Here is a 15,662-nt window from a genome sequence, read left to right on the forward strand (position 1 = left end):
GTCTGTCTGTCTGTCTATCTATCTATCTATCTATCTATCTATCTATCTATCTATCTATCTATCTATCTATCTATCTATCTATCTATCTATCTATCTATCTATCTATCTATCTATCTATCTATCTATCTATCTATCTATCTATCGATCGATCGATCTAAATCTATCTATCTATCTATCTATCTATCTATCTATCTATCTATACTATCTATTCTATCTATCTACTATCTATTCTATCTATCTATCTATCTATCTATCTATGTCCTTCTGGACAGCTTATTCACTTTGTCTTTTTCGAGCGAGAAATCAAGGTGCCGTTTAATTATGTCGAATAAGTTAAGGCGTAGTCTGACGCCTCTGGTAATGCGAAAATGAACCGATATACACAATGATTTTACATAACAACCGAGGCGATTTCGACGGCCAAACAAGGGGGGCAACGATGCGCTACTTGTCGCACACGACGCAGATAAGTTATAGACGTACAATTTTTCAACGCCGAACCCCTCATGACGCCGTATGTTGACCCCCGTCGTCTCGACGTAAGCCTTTGGTGCGGTCAACTGGAAGGGAGTCGTCGCTAAACCTTAATGAAGGCGTAGTTTCTAAATGTAATTAAGTGGTGTTTCATGGAAACCGAAGAAGAAGCAGAAACGTACGTCATAAAAAGAAAACTTGCGTTGGCTACCCTGCCAGTGAAAAGTCTCTTAAACCGACAAAAATGCGGAATAGCGGCGCGAAACGGAAATTAGTTCAGGCAATTTCAACACGTAATTTCCGTCGTAAAGTGGTAATCAATTCCGAGCTGGCCTTAGGCGCATGTTTTTTATCTCTTGTGATGACAATCAGCATTGTATGAAAATAAAAATTTATATAAATAATTGTAAAAGGACAAATTCTAAATTATCAATGTCGAAAGATATATTTGTATTCCTCTGTGGGTCTGTGATTGGGTCGGGACCTCATTTACTTAATAGCCTGCTTCGTGTTCATCGTTATGATTGCTTTTTCTGTTACACCGTCATTTTTGTCACTATGCTGATGTGACGAACAGTAGTGGTCGCCTAAGTTGAGTGATCATGTCGATGACAAAAAAAAAAAATAAAAGAATTAACGAGGGGCGGGACAACAGTGCTAGGACGTTCTGGTTTCAGACTGCGTCGCCACTACTGCCTCAAGCTTCGAAGATATCGCTTACAGGAGCACATCTGCCCATGCCAAGCAGTCTTCTGAAAGCACACGTGGCGAAGGCGGGTCGCATGTAATATCTTACCTGGCGCATCGTCCGATAGAAGCATGCGTTGTATTATGTTTCGCACCCAAGAAAATATATATCGTCTTTCAAGTGTTTGCCATGCGCTCTGCCCAGGCAAAAAATAACTAATGCGTCCCTCGCAGAAGCGGGGGAACAGGATACACTTGCCTGGTTACAGTAAGGAAGCGTGGCGTAGCGGATCGCTCTCTAAAGAGTGAATAGCGCGTGTTTTCTGACCTTGAGGGTGAGCTCAGGTTATTCGTGTCGTTGGGAATGAGCCTGATGTTGACATCGGAGGTTCTTTTCGCTTTGGAGAAGGAGACAAAGAAGACACGGACAGGGGCGTGATACCCACACGCTCCGGCAGTGTACTTGACTTGAGCCTTTTATGAAATATGCTGTATATTTTATACTCTCGGGTATACATACAGGTGTTCAGCATATATAGAACAAGCTTAATTTGTAGTGTGTGTGTGTGTGTGTGTGTGTGTGTGTGTGTGTGTGTGTGTGTGTGTGTGTGTGTGTGTGTGCGTGCGTGCGTGCGTGCGTGCGTGCGGGCTTATCGTCGCCAGTCAAGAAGAAAACAACAAGAGAACATCAGATTACCCACGTGCGGCTTTTGTCATTCTATAAAAGCAACTCTTGATATAATCATGTCGCGGCGTTTCGTCCATGTTTCTTTGTTTTTGTATTTTTATTTTTTTCGAGAGAGCAACTATCGATGTATCCGTGTAAACATAAGTGTATATATGCCACCTGATCTTCTTGTATCAAGTATCGTGTCAAAGTGAACAGCACCACTAGCTCCCTATATCGCTCACCAAATTTCTCATTTTCGTTCGTCGATTGCCCCTTACCCTTGCAGTTGAACAGCAACGCAAACACTCTAAGCACGCATGTCCTGAAGCAGGTACAAGAGTTTTCTTTTTGTTTTTTGTTGCACTGTTCCACTTCATCCTTTGCGTTCACCGATATATGTTTGCATTATCTTAATGCCAAATGTGTGCTATCTCTCTCTCTCTCTCTCTCTTTCTCTCGTGTAGGTGTGGGGAAGGGGGAAAATATATCGGAGGGCTTAAACGTGATATCAATGACCCATGACCTGCCATAATTATTTCCATTATTTAATTACTCAAAAAATAAGTAGTTTCATACCTTGGCAAACTTCGTGCATAGCCAGAGCGAAATATATGGACAACATGTGTAAATGAAATCACACTGCTTAGTGAAATCCAGATGCACAGACACGCGAGGAAGAAAACAGGAAAACGGCTAGTTTATAAGTGGATGAAAATAAAACATATCGCAGCATATACTAAGTGTGACTCGTCGACATTACATTTCAAGATAAGATAACAAATTTTTTAATGCTATTGGTTCTGTAGATGCTTTTTTAGTTCTTCCGTAATCATCAAGTTCAGATATTTCAGATAACTGACCATGTGACAGCCGAATCAAAGTCGTCAGTCTCCACAGTGTTTTCTCTAATAAACCAACCTGGCCTAATTGTCACTGACGTTAAGGACTCGCCAAACGCACTCTACCTATCTTCCCCATAGCAACGGCAACACAAATAGACACAGCCCTAATGAGAGGATGCTTTAGTTGAACCAGAGGCTTCACGAACCGAACGATGCAGCTAAGTTGCTCCTAAATCAAGGCAGTTGTAATGTCAAATGGGAGGGAGGATTCTGGTAAATTGAAACCCCATCAAAAGAAAATCCAGAGAGGTCAATTACGCTGATTAACTGAGTTGGAGGCTCGCAGCAATGCAGTGCCTGAAGGCAAAAGCCAAGTAAACCGTTCGCGGCATTAATTTACCCCAGCTCGGGCCTCGTTCCAGCGGGCGTGCTACTGCAATGGACTAAACATTGAATGCCAGGTACCGCGCTTTGACACAACGCCCCCCGGTCATCACTTCCATTCTGAAACGTTAACAACAAGAAAAGAAAATCTTACCCCAGAGTGTGAAATCTGCAGAAACAGCGCAGCTGCTGTTCTGCTGTGTTTTGTGACTCTGCGTGGATGTCTGCGATTACGTTATTTCTGGAGTGGAGATGCGCGGGAAAGGACGTGCGGCAGCCCGAGCCACACCGGTCCGTGCTAGAGTGACTTTAAGCCCTATTGACGCTCGAGCCGCCCTTGCCCATTTAAGTGTGCGGCTACCGCTTCGTCCCCGACCGAGGCAGTTGCGCCATCTATGGGTGTATCTGGGAAACGGAGTGTGACATGTGATACAGACGCTCGTCTGTCGTCACACCCAGCCCTCGAACTTTTAGAATGGCCGGAGTTCGATCTAGTTCCTTCCCAATGTGTCCCCTCGACACACTGTGGTGAAAGTCTGTGGAGCCATGATTGCAATGAAGATAGCGCAATTTTCAGTCTTCATTCGCTTTGTGACAGCGTTTTACTGATGGACCGGTGTCGGTGCAGGTGGACACCAGGACGGGCGATGCCGTACCTCTCGTGGTGGCGGCGGGAGGTGGCGGCCACTCAGCCGCTGCCGCGGCGTCAGCGGGAGCTGCCTACGCCGGCGTTGCAGGTCGAGGTTTCCAGGACAACCAGCCGCCGGGTAACGGCCTCTCGGCGCCCGAAGGCAAGGGACCCGGTGAGTTCGCTTTGCTCTGTAGAGCTGGCTTCGCCGCTCTGTAACTGTAAATGCAACAAAGCCACCTTTACAGCACCAAACGGCGAAACCGCTATGTGCAGCTGTACGCTGAGTCCCTAATTCGTAGCTAGCTTTTTTAAACCACGAACCACGCTACGTATTCATTTATGCCGTACTTATGATATGCGAGAGCATACTGCAGCGAATCCCCCCCCTCCTGATTTGCGAACGTTGGTACCCTGACCTATAGTATTAGCAAGTATACGACCAGCACTAGTTAGCACTCGCTTGATCTTGACTGGTGCTGCCTGAATGGCTAAATATGGCTCAGTGATTTGTAATGTTGGCAACTGTTGGCTTAGACTCGCCAAACGTCGGCTCGTGGTGGCTATCCATTGTTGTAAATACAACACTGTCTTCGTTCAATGCCTATTCAAACATTCAACAGTTGCTTTCGCGCGTGCACTGACAACCTGAATTTGTTCTGCCGGACTTTCTTTCTTAGGATTCCATTAGGTAGAACTACCTTGCATGAAGAAACGCTTTACGAGAAGTGCTTGCTGTCTGCCAGTGAAGTTCAATCAAGTGTGACTCCAATACGTTCCAGTAAAACGTAAACAAATAATGAACGGGACCATTAAAACGCGCAATCCTCCACCAGAAACCCGGGATGTCATTTATACCCTTTATATATCCTAATCAAGAATAATTAGTGTATTAGCCCTAGAATTAGTAGTATATTAAGCCATAATTTTCGAGTGCCGCCATCTCGCGTGTTACGTCAGTCGAATAACTATTTCCACAACGCGCACATGCTCATTGTCTGATTACGGCCTGGTGACCTAGGATCATGTCTTAACACTGCCATTCAAGTATAACGTGCCTGTTTCCACTATACAAGTCTAACACGCGAATTGCTCGCGCTTACAACACTCGAGCAGCGATGATTTCGCTGCGACGCAGCAGTGGCGCCATCTTTTAGCGCAACAGCGAGGCATGGCGTTCGTCGTATCGACGGCATGTGTAGTCACGGTTCTGAAGCGGCGTAGTCTGCGTTTTGTGGATGCGCTCGCCTAAAGCTGGAACTCCTGATATATGATGGACGATCGAAATAGGCCCAAAATCACGCTGTTAAGCCAAATTCTATCCATACGCAAACCTTCAGCATGGACGATTAACCTACTTAGCTGGCAGAGCCATCAATACTCGGTGCTTCTGCTAACCGAACATTTGCCATATCAGGAACTCGATCTCATTTAAGAAATGGGAGATCGAGTCACAACAGCTGACCTTTCCTACACAAGAATCTTGGAGCTAATTTTAAACTTTCTCGTTCGCAAAAGTGCTAACGTTTTTTTTACTAGCGCCCCTCGTATATTCATTGCCGCAACCACAGCAAGCATGGTGTGCGCTTAAACTAAGTGCATTTGCTAGTCTTGTGAGGCTGAAACGGGAAGACACCACAAGAAAAGCCCCAAACTTGGTCAAGAATTTCGTTACCAGGCTTCGCTAAACGAAATGCTTTGTGCTTTCATTTATAAAATGATATATTGCTTGACGAAGTTTTAATCAAGCAGGGTACAGGCACGTGCGCCCCTTCGAGATATTAAATTCAGCTTGACCTGCCGGGATTTAAATTTCTTTTCCACCATGGTTCTGTCTCTGCACAATACACGTGCCGTGTGATCCCGCTTGCATAAGCAATATTTTTTTTTCAGGTTGCCTGATACCTAGGTTTTCTCTTTTGAGCGCTATCAATTCATTAATATTTGTAAGAAAAACGTGATATCCAAAATGAAGGTGCCAGACAGCGGCTAACATCCATAGCTTTTAAAATTTTCTGTCTTTCAATACGAATGAGAATTCCTGTAAAAAATGAGAAAGATTTTTCGAAAGAGAGTAAGTCTGAGAGAAGCAGCTATTTGGGGAAACACACGTGCTAAATTTCATCAAGCGACTTCATAGAGGATAATAAAGAAAAGCAAGTGAAATGAAGTTCTTACTTATTTTTCCATAACTATGAAACGGTATTTCAAAAAGCGGTGAATCATTAAAATAACAGGGCAAGAACGCACACAACCCCACAATTTCAAATAAAAGTGTATAATGGGGTTTCTAAACGTGAGTTTGCCAGCCACTGTGCGTGCCTGTCTGTGTGTTTGTCACTTCCCTGACCCGGTTTTGGCACTGGTTACCTTAATGATGATCGGATCGGTTACATTATAAGCAGAGAGAGAGAGAGAGAACCTGTTACTCTTTCAAGTGAATACATACTTGTCAAATACAGAAACAGCCTATTTTTAAACTAGTTTTAAAGACAGACGTTAACTCTCTTTTGGCGAGCCGCGCCTCCCACGACAACCTGAAGGGAGTATAATGACCACCAAAAGAAAGTTGACGTGCACCTTTAAAGATACTTATAAGTATATTTAAAGGTACACGTCAACTTTCTTTTGGTATCAAACATGTTTGGATCAAACATGTATAAATACATGTTTGGTCAGGACTCACCAAAAAGTGTAACAGGCACTCTTCTTTTTTTCTGTTTCTTTTTCTTTTTTTGGTTAAAGTGTTCGGCTGTTCTCGAGTGTCGAAGATGAGGCCCGATTTCAAGGCATTCTGGCATAAGGACGCCTCTCCGAAGCTACATTAGAAAAAAGATATGTTGACGCTATATATAGATCTATAGTTTTTTTGCTTATGAAAGAGACACGTGCCTGATTAAAGGTGGGCTGCAAAGGAACTTGTTCATTTTGACTGTATTTATAGCTCGTCAGGACCAGGTGGAGATCCAGGTTTTATTCACTTGGCGGGTCAGGTCTGTAGTTGAGGTGGAAACTCATGATCATGACAAAGATATTGATGATTGTTCGAATGGCGTTTATGATATTTCATAGAAATATTAAAGTTATTCACGCCCCAGTGAACGATTTAATGACACGGTAGCACCCGTGAAGAAGGTCTTCATGAGTAAGTCACATGGCGTACGCTGGCCTTGCGCACACAAATTTCAAGGGTCAGGACAGTCGGACATCTCCCCTAAGCTCGCCATTTCGGAGGACCAACAGTATGAGAAGACGAGGCGCTGACACTGAAATAAGAAATTGTGCTAAGACCGGTGTGCAAGCAATGATTTTCAACAGCGATGACAAATCTTTTCGCGTGTTCAAACCGTACAGTTGTGATCTTACGACTGTCTCCGTAACCTTGGTAATCGATTGAGAGCTTCTGCCCATGTGTCGTGACGACGACTTGAAATTTCACGTGCCGTCAGTTTCACGCCAGTCTTCTCTCATATTGCGTCTAAGCAATAAAACCTTCAGTTCTTAGCGCTCGTCCATGTGTGTTCCTTCGCTTGTGCTTGGTCTCCTGTCGCGCTCTTTTTCCCATTTACAAATGTGACACGTGAGACCGCGCGCCGTAAGTAATACAAGTGCATTGTTCTTACTTTCGGCGAGCAGTATTTTCCAATGTAAATTATTTACATTTTACAAAATTATAAAAAAGTGATTCGTATAATGAAGCTTAATCACTCTTCAGGAGTAATTCTGCCATCTCTGATGTCAATAACCGGTGCCGTTTTCACGCTCTAGGTGGCGGTGGCGGTTGGAACGACAGCGCCGCCGCTGAGAGCAGTGCGACCGACGAGCCCACCGCTGGCCGCCCACTGACGGATGGCGCTGCAGGCGGATCGGTGTGCGCTGAGGCTGCTCTTTGGAACACCGCAGGGGGTTTTGGTGGCGGAGGTGGTGGGTGCGCTGGCGGAGGAGGAGGTGGAGGATGGAAGGTAAGGGTCGCAGATCGGGCTAGTTGGTGCTCCATGATCAGATTCGTAATAGCGCGGAAGCAACAAAAAGGACAAGAAGGGACGCAGACAAACGCTAAGGACTTCCTACGACTGTATCTTTGATCAAGATTAGATAGATAGATAGATAGATAGATAGATAGATAGATAGATAGATAGATAGATAGATAGATAGATAGATAGATAGATAGATAGATAGATAGATAGATAGATAGATAGATAGATAGATAGATAGATAGATAGATAGATAGATAGAAAAGGATGAACAAAAGCTGCCTAAGTGAGCTTTCATACAGCAATCTGAGAAAATAGCTAGGAGTATTAAAATGTAACATCGGCTAGTTGGTTAAACATATGCTCGAATTCGTGCGAAAGAAAATTAAAGAGAAAGAAACCCGTACTGATTCATACGCAGGCATACTATCCACTTAGTGTACCTTGATCTCAGAGAGCCGTGTTTTTAGGGGCGAAGCACCTTAAGACCTCACAATGTCCGTCCGTCCGCCGTAGTCGGCAATCGAAGCGCAGGTGCAAAACAGCTGTGTATAAACCGTCTACAGCGCGAGCATAGCGCGCATATGTTTTAAAAATAGACCGTACTCGGTGCGGCGCCGCTCGAAAGCTGCTTGAAAACAAGCGCATCGATTAACAGGTGACAACATGCGCAAAACCGTGCACAGAGCGCGCGTAGCCCGCACATGGTCTCAAAATAGACTGTTCTCGAGCGCGGCACCGCGCGACCTCGTCTTTGCCAACTTCCAGCTAGATACGATTGAAGAACCATTGGCTCTACATTTCACGGACCACAAAGTAGTAACAATGAAGGCAAAGCGGAATCCACAACTGAACACGACATACGAGTTATGACCAGTAAAACACACTGTATACAGCTGTACATACGCGTTGTCACTCATCTACATGCGCGAGTGAACAACAATCACGGGAGATTCACTGTTACCGAACGATCCCCAGTGCTTCGCCCACACATCATTATTCACTTCGTGGATATGCGTGGACTTTTTTTATGGAATTCTCGCGCACAGAATTAAGTATAATTGTAAATAAAGGAGCAATCGCTAAAGAATCAAAGAAACAATCGCAAGTGGCTAACCATTCAGGGAGAGTACGGGTTGCAATTCATAATGAACGAGGCACCCAATTTAGCACCAGATTTTCTTGATACATATTTCGAAGATGTTAACGCTGCTAGATGGCCTCGGCTGCGTCCAATGTAACGAGAGCAAGATATAGGGAGAGAAGAAAAAAAACACGTACACAGGGTACCTTATGGTCGAATAGTATAAATAAAAGTGCTACTTCTCGGGCGAGCTGTCAAATAATCGTGCTGGGGTGCGCCTAAAGACTAAGACGAGATGAGGCGTTCGACTATAAGGAAAACGAATCAACGACAAGTCCCGGCATCACAATCTTGTATAAGTCAGCACGTGACCTTAATAATTCAAGCTATTTCACGTGCTGAAACCACAGTATGACTCATGAGTGGCTGCGCAACACACACGCGGACAAAGAAAGACATGGACACCACGAGCGCAAACTCCACAACTGATTTATTAGAAGCAACGAAACGCGCTTTTAGGGGCGAAGCTCCTCTTAGTCTAAACTTGTCACGCGTCCGGCATCCGGCGTAAGGCGCAACCGGCCCATCACCGATCCTTTGCAAACTGCCCACTGCTTCGTCTTTGCAAACATCCCACTACGACCCATCACCGATCCATCACTTCACCGACTAAAGCCGTTATAATCAAGGGGGAACGGAAGCCACGTCTAGCTACCACTTACGCTTAATAAAATTTCTTGTATAAATATATACAGCGTTTGTCACGTCTTTGATGATGTACTGGGCTATCGCTTTGATTACTGCTGGGCGAAAACACTGAAGATTTCACGGTGTAACCATGATTGCTTCAGGAGCTTCGCCCAAGCTCTTCATCATTCACCCGTGGATATGCTGCGATTTTTTTTATCTTTACTAACACAGATGATCCCTGGCGGTGGACTCGAATAACTGCGAAAAAGATATGATAGAAAACAATTCAACAACCCCACGTCGTGTAAAAATAACCCTGACGTAGGGTGGTTTGTCCGCTCGTGTGTTGCGCAGCCAGTCATGATCAGTATCAACTCGCCCAGTACTGTCGCCAAATTATGATTATGCGGCCGGCCGTATTGGTTGCCTTCATCTTATCGTTGCCCCTCCCCCTCCCTCCTTCCCCTTATCGAAATGCAACCGTCTATGTGGCTGGGAATCGAAACCACCTCATTGTGCTTAGCAGGATGACGGTAACCTTGTGATGAACGTCACTTCCTGAAGCGCTCCCTCATGTGCGTTAAAGCGCCTCGCAATCATAAGATTGTCAAACACTCAGTCTTAAAGGGATACTGAAGTGATACAATGTGTAGGCTTAGATTGATAACGCGTACTCTGAGAATTCTAATGTCGTTAATTTCACCATCATAACTTTTTAATAGACGAGAAAATGAAGGTCAAATCCCCATTTTTAAACATCGCGCCAAAGTGTCCGCGCGTGCCGTCACGGATATTAAAGTGTATTTTTTGGTGTTTTGGCGACATTCGCTCCACAAAATTTTCTGAAACTTGGTATGCTATCGTTCATCAGCAACCATAGTGCAATAAAGAACACGGGACAAGGAAGTGACCGGGACAAGCGCTTGTCCTGGTCACTTCCTTGTCCCGTGTTCTTTATTGCGCTATGGTTGCTGATGAACGATGAATAACCAACACGCCCAAACGTTCTCCCTTCTGAATTGGTATGCTAAGTCCCTGGCCCCCTCAGAGGACAATGCACTTCATATTTACCGATTAGGAACTACGTAGGCTCTAGCAGACGCCGTCAGAATCTATGACGCCACGGCGATTGGTGCGGAAACTTCATGATGGCGTCGCCACTCGCATTTTCTTTTTGCGCGTTTTCTCGCTTACGAAGCGTGTTTTCGCGCCAAGCGTGGTGATATTAATATTGTGAAAGAGTAATTTACTCTTTTGTTTTTCTCTTTAGTGTCCTTTTAAAGAGGTGAGAAGGAGAAAAAAAGAACCATGGAAAGTGCAGTTAGAGATCAAGTCAGCTTTATGCACTCAATGTCATTCCTTGAGCCCCTGTCATCGCCAATCACGGACATTTCAACCTCAACACCACAACGGCAGAGTCCCCAATCGCTCCAGCACCTAAATAAACCATTCGCTCCATTGCAGGGAGGTGACGCAGCTGTTACGGACACGGCTCAACACAGTGGCCACGGGGGCACCTCGTACGTGCACCCGAGCCGGCTCGAGGCCACCTTCCTTCCAACGCCGTGTCGACTCGGATCAGCCGCTTCGACAGACGCGGACGACGCTAAGCCGTACCCCGACAAGGCGAGTATACCACACCGCAGGCGCCCGATCACAACGCGCCATCGCGTGATTCTCGACGCCCCAAAGGGCCAACTTTGCTGCCCTGAAGCCGGGCCTTACGTGCCTGTTTAACGCTACTGAAACAACTGTCTCGTAGACGCACTTTTAACGTCGTCCTTCCGCTACATGAAAATGTTGGTGACAGAACCTACATGAGTACGCCTTTTGTTTGAATAACCAGAAGCAGTGCGAAAAATACGAGGACAGGATAGCGAACGAACACAGACTGTTCGAACGAACTGCTCGTTGTCTACGCAGCTACGCGCTCAATGAGAAAAATACAAACTAGGGTACGGGTCGGAATAGAACCTAAGCGCTCTGCATGGCAGTCATGAATTCCACCACGGAGCCACGCCAGTGCTTGAAGGTTCCTCGAAAAAAGACCCTATGTACACAGTCGTCATGTCAGACGAGGGGTAATGTTTAAATATGCAATATTACGTGCCAGAAGCGTAGCATTGCACAATGCGTCACACTGTGAGTTGCGTAACGAGTGAGTGGTTTAAATGGCTCAGCCATATTTCATTATCATCATCATAAGCCGAAGAATCAAGAAAGTGTGCAACTACGCAGGTGTACACATTGCGTTACAGACGCGTTGTGCATGGGTACATCGCTATCCCAAAATTTTCATGAATTACGGCGTAGTGGGTACGTCACACAGCTATCCTTGCACTAGGCATCCTAAGAGAGTTTACAACCGTCTTGACGGGCCCTCCTCCCGATTACGCTGTTACTGATAGATAGATAGATAGATAGATAGATAGATAGATAGATAGATAGATAGATAGATAGATAGATAGATAGATAGATAGATAGATAGATAGATAGATAGATAGATAGATAGATAGATAGATAGATAGATAGATAGATAGATAGATAGATAGATAGATAGATAGATAGATAGATAGATAGATAGATAGATAGATAGATAGATAGATAAACAAACTTTATTGAAGATCGAGGGGCGAGATCAAGGACATATGCTGCGTGTTGCGCGCAGGCATGGCGTTCTTTATTTATGTAGAGAAAACGAATCAAACTATGTTGATTTAGCTTTGTTAAAAATATTAAGGTAAGAGTCTTTGATGCCTTATCAAGCGCGAAAATTGGCCATCGGCGTCGGCGGCGTCAACCCGAGTGATGCAAAAAAGAAACCATCATATGACATCGTCAAAGGCGGGCCGATCACGGAGGCAGCGCAAAACCAGGTGAGGTGCAGAAAGCTTGCAATGCCTTCGATTATAGAGGCAGTAGAAAACCACTTAAACATCTTAAAAACAGCGAAAAATTACACGGACAAAAGAAGATAGGGGGACACACCACAGCGCTGAACTCCTAACTTAATTTTATTTGAAAAGGCACCCACCTGTCACCCATGTGACCACTTCACAGATGACGTCAGAATGCAGAATGCGTGAACAGCCACAAAGAAGATCGCTAAGGTCCTAAACGTTCCAAGAAATAAAATTCACTATCTTGCAAGTCAACGGAAGGAGAACTAATACACTGCTCACCCCTCTTTCTAATGTGAAATGCCTCAATGATTTCCCTGGTAATAGTTGCAGGATAGTGAACTTCGTTTCTCGGAAGGTTCAGGACCTTCGCCATCCTCTTTGCGGCTGTTCACGTGGAAGTGATTGCAATTTCATTCTTGTTGGTTTTTAGGGTTCAGAAGGGTGCATTCTGACGTGATGTGTGAAGTGGTCACATCCGTGACAGATTGTTATTATTTAAGTGTGCCTGTGTTTTAAGATAAAATTTAGTTGCGAGTTCAGGGCCGTGGTGTGTCCGCTTACTTTCTTTTGTCCGTGTCGTTTTTTGCGCTGTTTTCAAGATGTTCAAATACTATTACCAAATAGCCCAGCTATCAATTCTTGTACAATGCAAAACCACGTTAGGTGCAATAAGCTTTCGTAGGGGAGCGGGGGTAAGATTAGTACATCTACTGAGAAGAAAAAATAACATGGCTTTCACCTTCGAATCGTCGTAGGCCAATGCATAAGGGACTCCATATTGAGTAAATAAAACGCGCCAAAGAACGAGGACGAACTGAGGAAACGACAGACCACGGCGCCCTCGTCCTCGTTCTTTGGCGCGTTTTATTTACTCAAGATGGAATCACACCAACTTGCCCAATTAAACGTTCTAACGTATAAGGGACCCTGTGAGTTTTTTATATCTACGAAAGCTTAACCGTTTTTTTGCGTATACTACAGGCAAAAACATTTTGCATGTGTGTGCTCCGCAGGTCAGAGCTCCAGGAAATAGTATGCCATTTTGGGACACGATTTGCTAGCGATTAGACGTTTGAAGGTGATGAAGTGTGCGTCCAAACTAGCGGTAACTAGCGATGATTTTCAAAGTGCTCTCTCAGGTGAAAATCGATCATGCTTAAAAGCCACATTTACAACATATGCGAGTAGAAGACTGTTTCTATCTGCCGAGATACTAAAGGAACCTGTAAAGACGAGACTCCGTTATGATGATGGTGATCGTGATGACGATGATACTGATGACTAGTTGAATGAAGACTCAGCAAACTATAAGCAAAGAGCTAGATAACGGCAGAGACGCGAATGACGCTAACTGTTCGGCTACGTTCAATTAACGCAGGGTCTTGGTGATGCCATGGTGGTGATCGTGTCGGCCACCGACGTCCGCTGCCCGTGCCGCCATTTCTGTCTGGCTCGCACCCTGGCGCCGGCCACATTCAAGTGCGCCTGCCCCATCGGCTACAGGCTTGCACGAGATGGCCACAGCTGCCACGGTGAGTACAATGCTTGATGGAGCTCCCGAGTTTCCTTCTCTTTAATATCATCAAGGAGGGGCGACAAAGTTACAGAAGCCTTATTACGTGAATAGAATGCGTAAGCACAGTATCTCTGCCGGTCTAAACTATATGGAAGTACATGCTATTTCGACGTCCGTGTCACGTGACACAGCCACATGACTTCTGCGCTTATGTGACCGTGTGACTTAAAAAGGGGAGAAATTCGGCCTTCTTGGTAAGACATTAGGAAAAATTCAGCGCGAAAAGACACAAGGACGAGAAGGGAGGACACAACACGTGCGCTACGTATTGTGTCCTCCCTTCTTGTCCCTGTGTCTTTTCGCGCTGAATTTTTCCTTATTGTGACTTAAGGTTCTTACGTGTTCATGGAACTGACTATGCCACGTGACGTGATCCTTGGGGATGTGCTCGAATTGGGTCCACTCAGTTTTCGAATGCCACGTGACACAGTCACATGACGTCATCACTTGGTCATGTAACCTTCTAACTTGAGATTCTTCCATGGTCCCCTCACTTTGCCTCATGACGTGATTCTTTGGTGACTGGCTCGAATTGGGTGAACTCAACTTTCAAATGCCACGTGACGATTGCCTGGATTGCCTGCCTGGCGTCCCCGCCGGACTTCGCCTGCTGCTGCGCCGGGACTACCATCCCGGAACACAGCACTGATGTTAACCGACGTATTTCCAGATGGCGTCCATATCTCACGCAGCGCCTCTTCTATCGTCTTTAGACGACATTTGCAGCGAAGCTCGCAGATACGCGGCCAACTTTTTACTACACTCTTAATCAGGTCCCGCCACGAAACCGGACGAAAAACGTCCGGTTTCCTGAATATAGCCAGCATTTAACAAGTACCTGATTAAAAGTGTAGAGGAGAGCAGAAGGCTGTCCTTTAAAATTTCAACTTGAGAAATTGTGCGCTTTGAACTAAACGTGAAGAATGTAGGTTACTATACAAACTATTAAGAGGGAGCAGTAAGCCGTCTCGTCACCGAAATTTCATCATCTGGAAACTGTGAATAATACTCATGCAATAACATGAACGCTACCGTCATGCCCGAAATGCTGCGCACACGAAAGCACTCTCATTTTTACCATCCTACAAGGTGTGCTGGCTACCGGCCGTACGTTTTACAGAAGTGTGAAGTAGTGAAGTAGCCATAGTATCTTTATACTCTTTTTACTAGCAAACACCCATCTCCAAGAGGATAATGCCTTTTTACTAAACCAACTTTTCTCTTCCTAATTTTCGGTGCATTGAGGTTAGCAGGGCCCACGAATGTTTCTCTTCTGATAGAAGGAGAGGGAAGTAGAGTTGGGTCACGCAAAGATGCGCGCACAACAAGCACTTCCTGTCGACTACCGCAATACACTACTGTTTTTCATGATCTGTTACAGAGTGAAATACGTATCTTTGGTACTTGATATGCATTTTAAATACATAGCACTCTCAAAATCAATTTTAAAAAATTGTTAACTTTGATACAAAGCGCCAAGAAATCTTTAATCGCGAATCCGAGAAAAATATAACTACACAAGAAGTTCACACTATAAATGAGAAGTAAAGTGTGGGATTGGGCTAGTTGGTATTCCATTATTTGGTCTGTAGCCAGGTGTGCGTTTCTGTAATAGATATCAGTTGGAAGTCTGCGCTTATCCTCGTCGTCTGCATGTGTACCGTGTAAAATTTTTGCGCTGAGCAGTTTAATATAGATTAGAGTAGGTTATCACATGTTTAACCCCCATTTTAAATAAAAAGCCTTGATG

General features: G+C 44.8%; 1 protein-coding gene across 1 annotated transcript in view; it reads left to right on the plus strand.

The window, feature by feature from the left end:
- The window catches only part of LOC119375405 (ALK tyrosine kinase receptor), an 81,089-nt gene that overhangs the window by 23,689 nt on the left and 41,738 nt on the right, over nt 1–15,662 (plus strand). Inside the window, exons 4-7 of the mRNA XM_049411257.1 lie at nt 3,686–3,860; nt 7,454–7,665; nt 10,898–11,059; nt 13,715–13,868. Of these exons, the coding sequence (XP_049267214.1) occupies nt 3,686–3,860; nt 7,454–7,665; nt 10,898–11,059; nt 13,715–13,868 (703 nt within the window). The remainder of the gene's footprint in view (nt 1–3,685; nt 3,861–7,453; nt 7,666–10,897; nt 11,060–13,714; nt 13,869–15,662) is intronic.

The sequence above is a fragment of the Rhipicephalus sanguineus genome, chromosome 11 (assembly GCF_013339695.2).
Source record: "Rhipicephalus sanguineus isolate Rsan-2018 chromosome 11, BIME_Rsan_1.4, whole genome shotgun sequence".
In the NCBI taxonomy this organism is placed as follows: domain Eukaryota; kingdom Metazoa; phylum Arthropoda; class Arachnida; order Ixodida; family Ixodidae; genus Rhipicephalus; species Rhipicephalus sanguineus.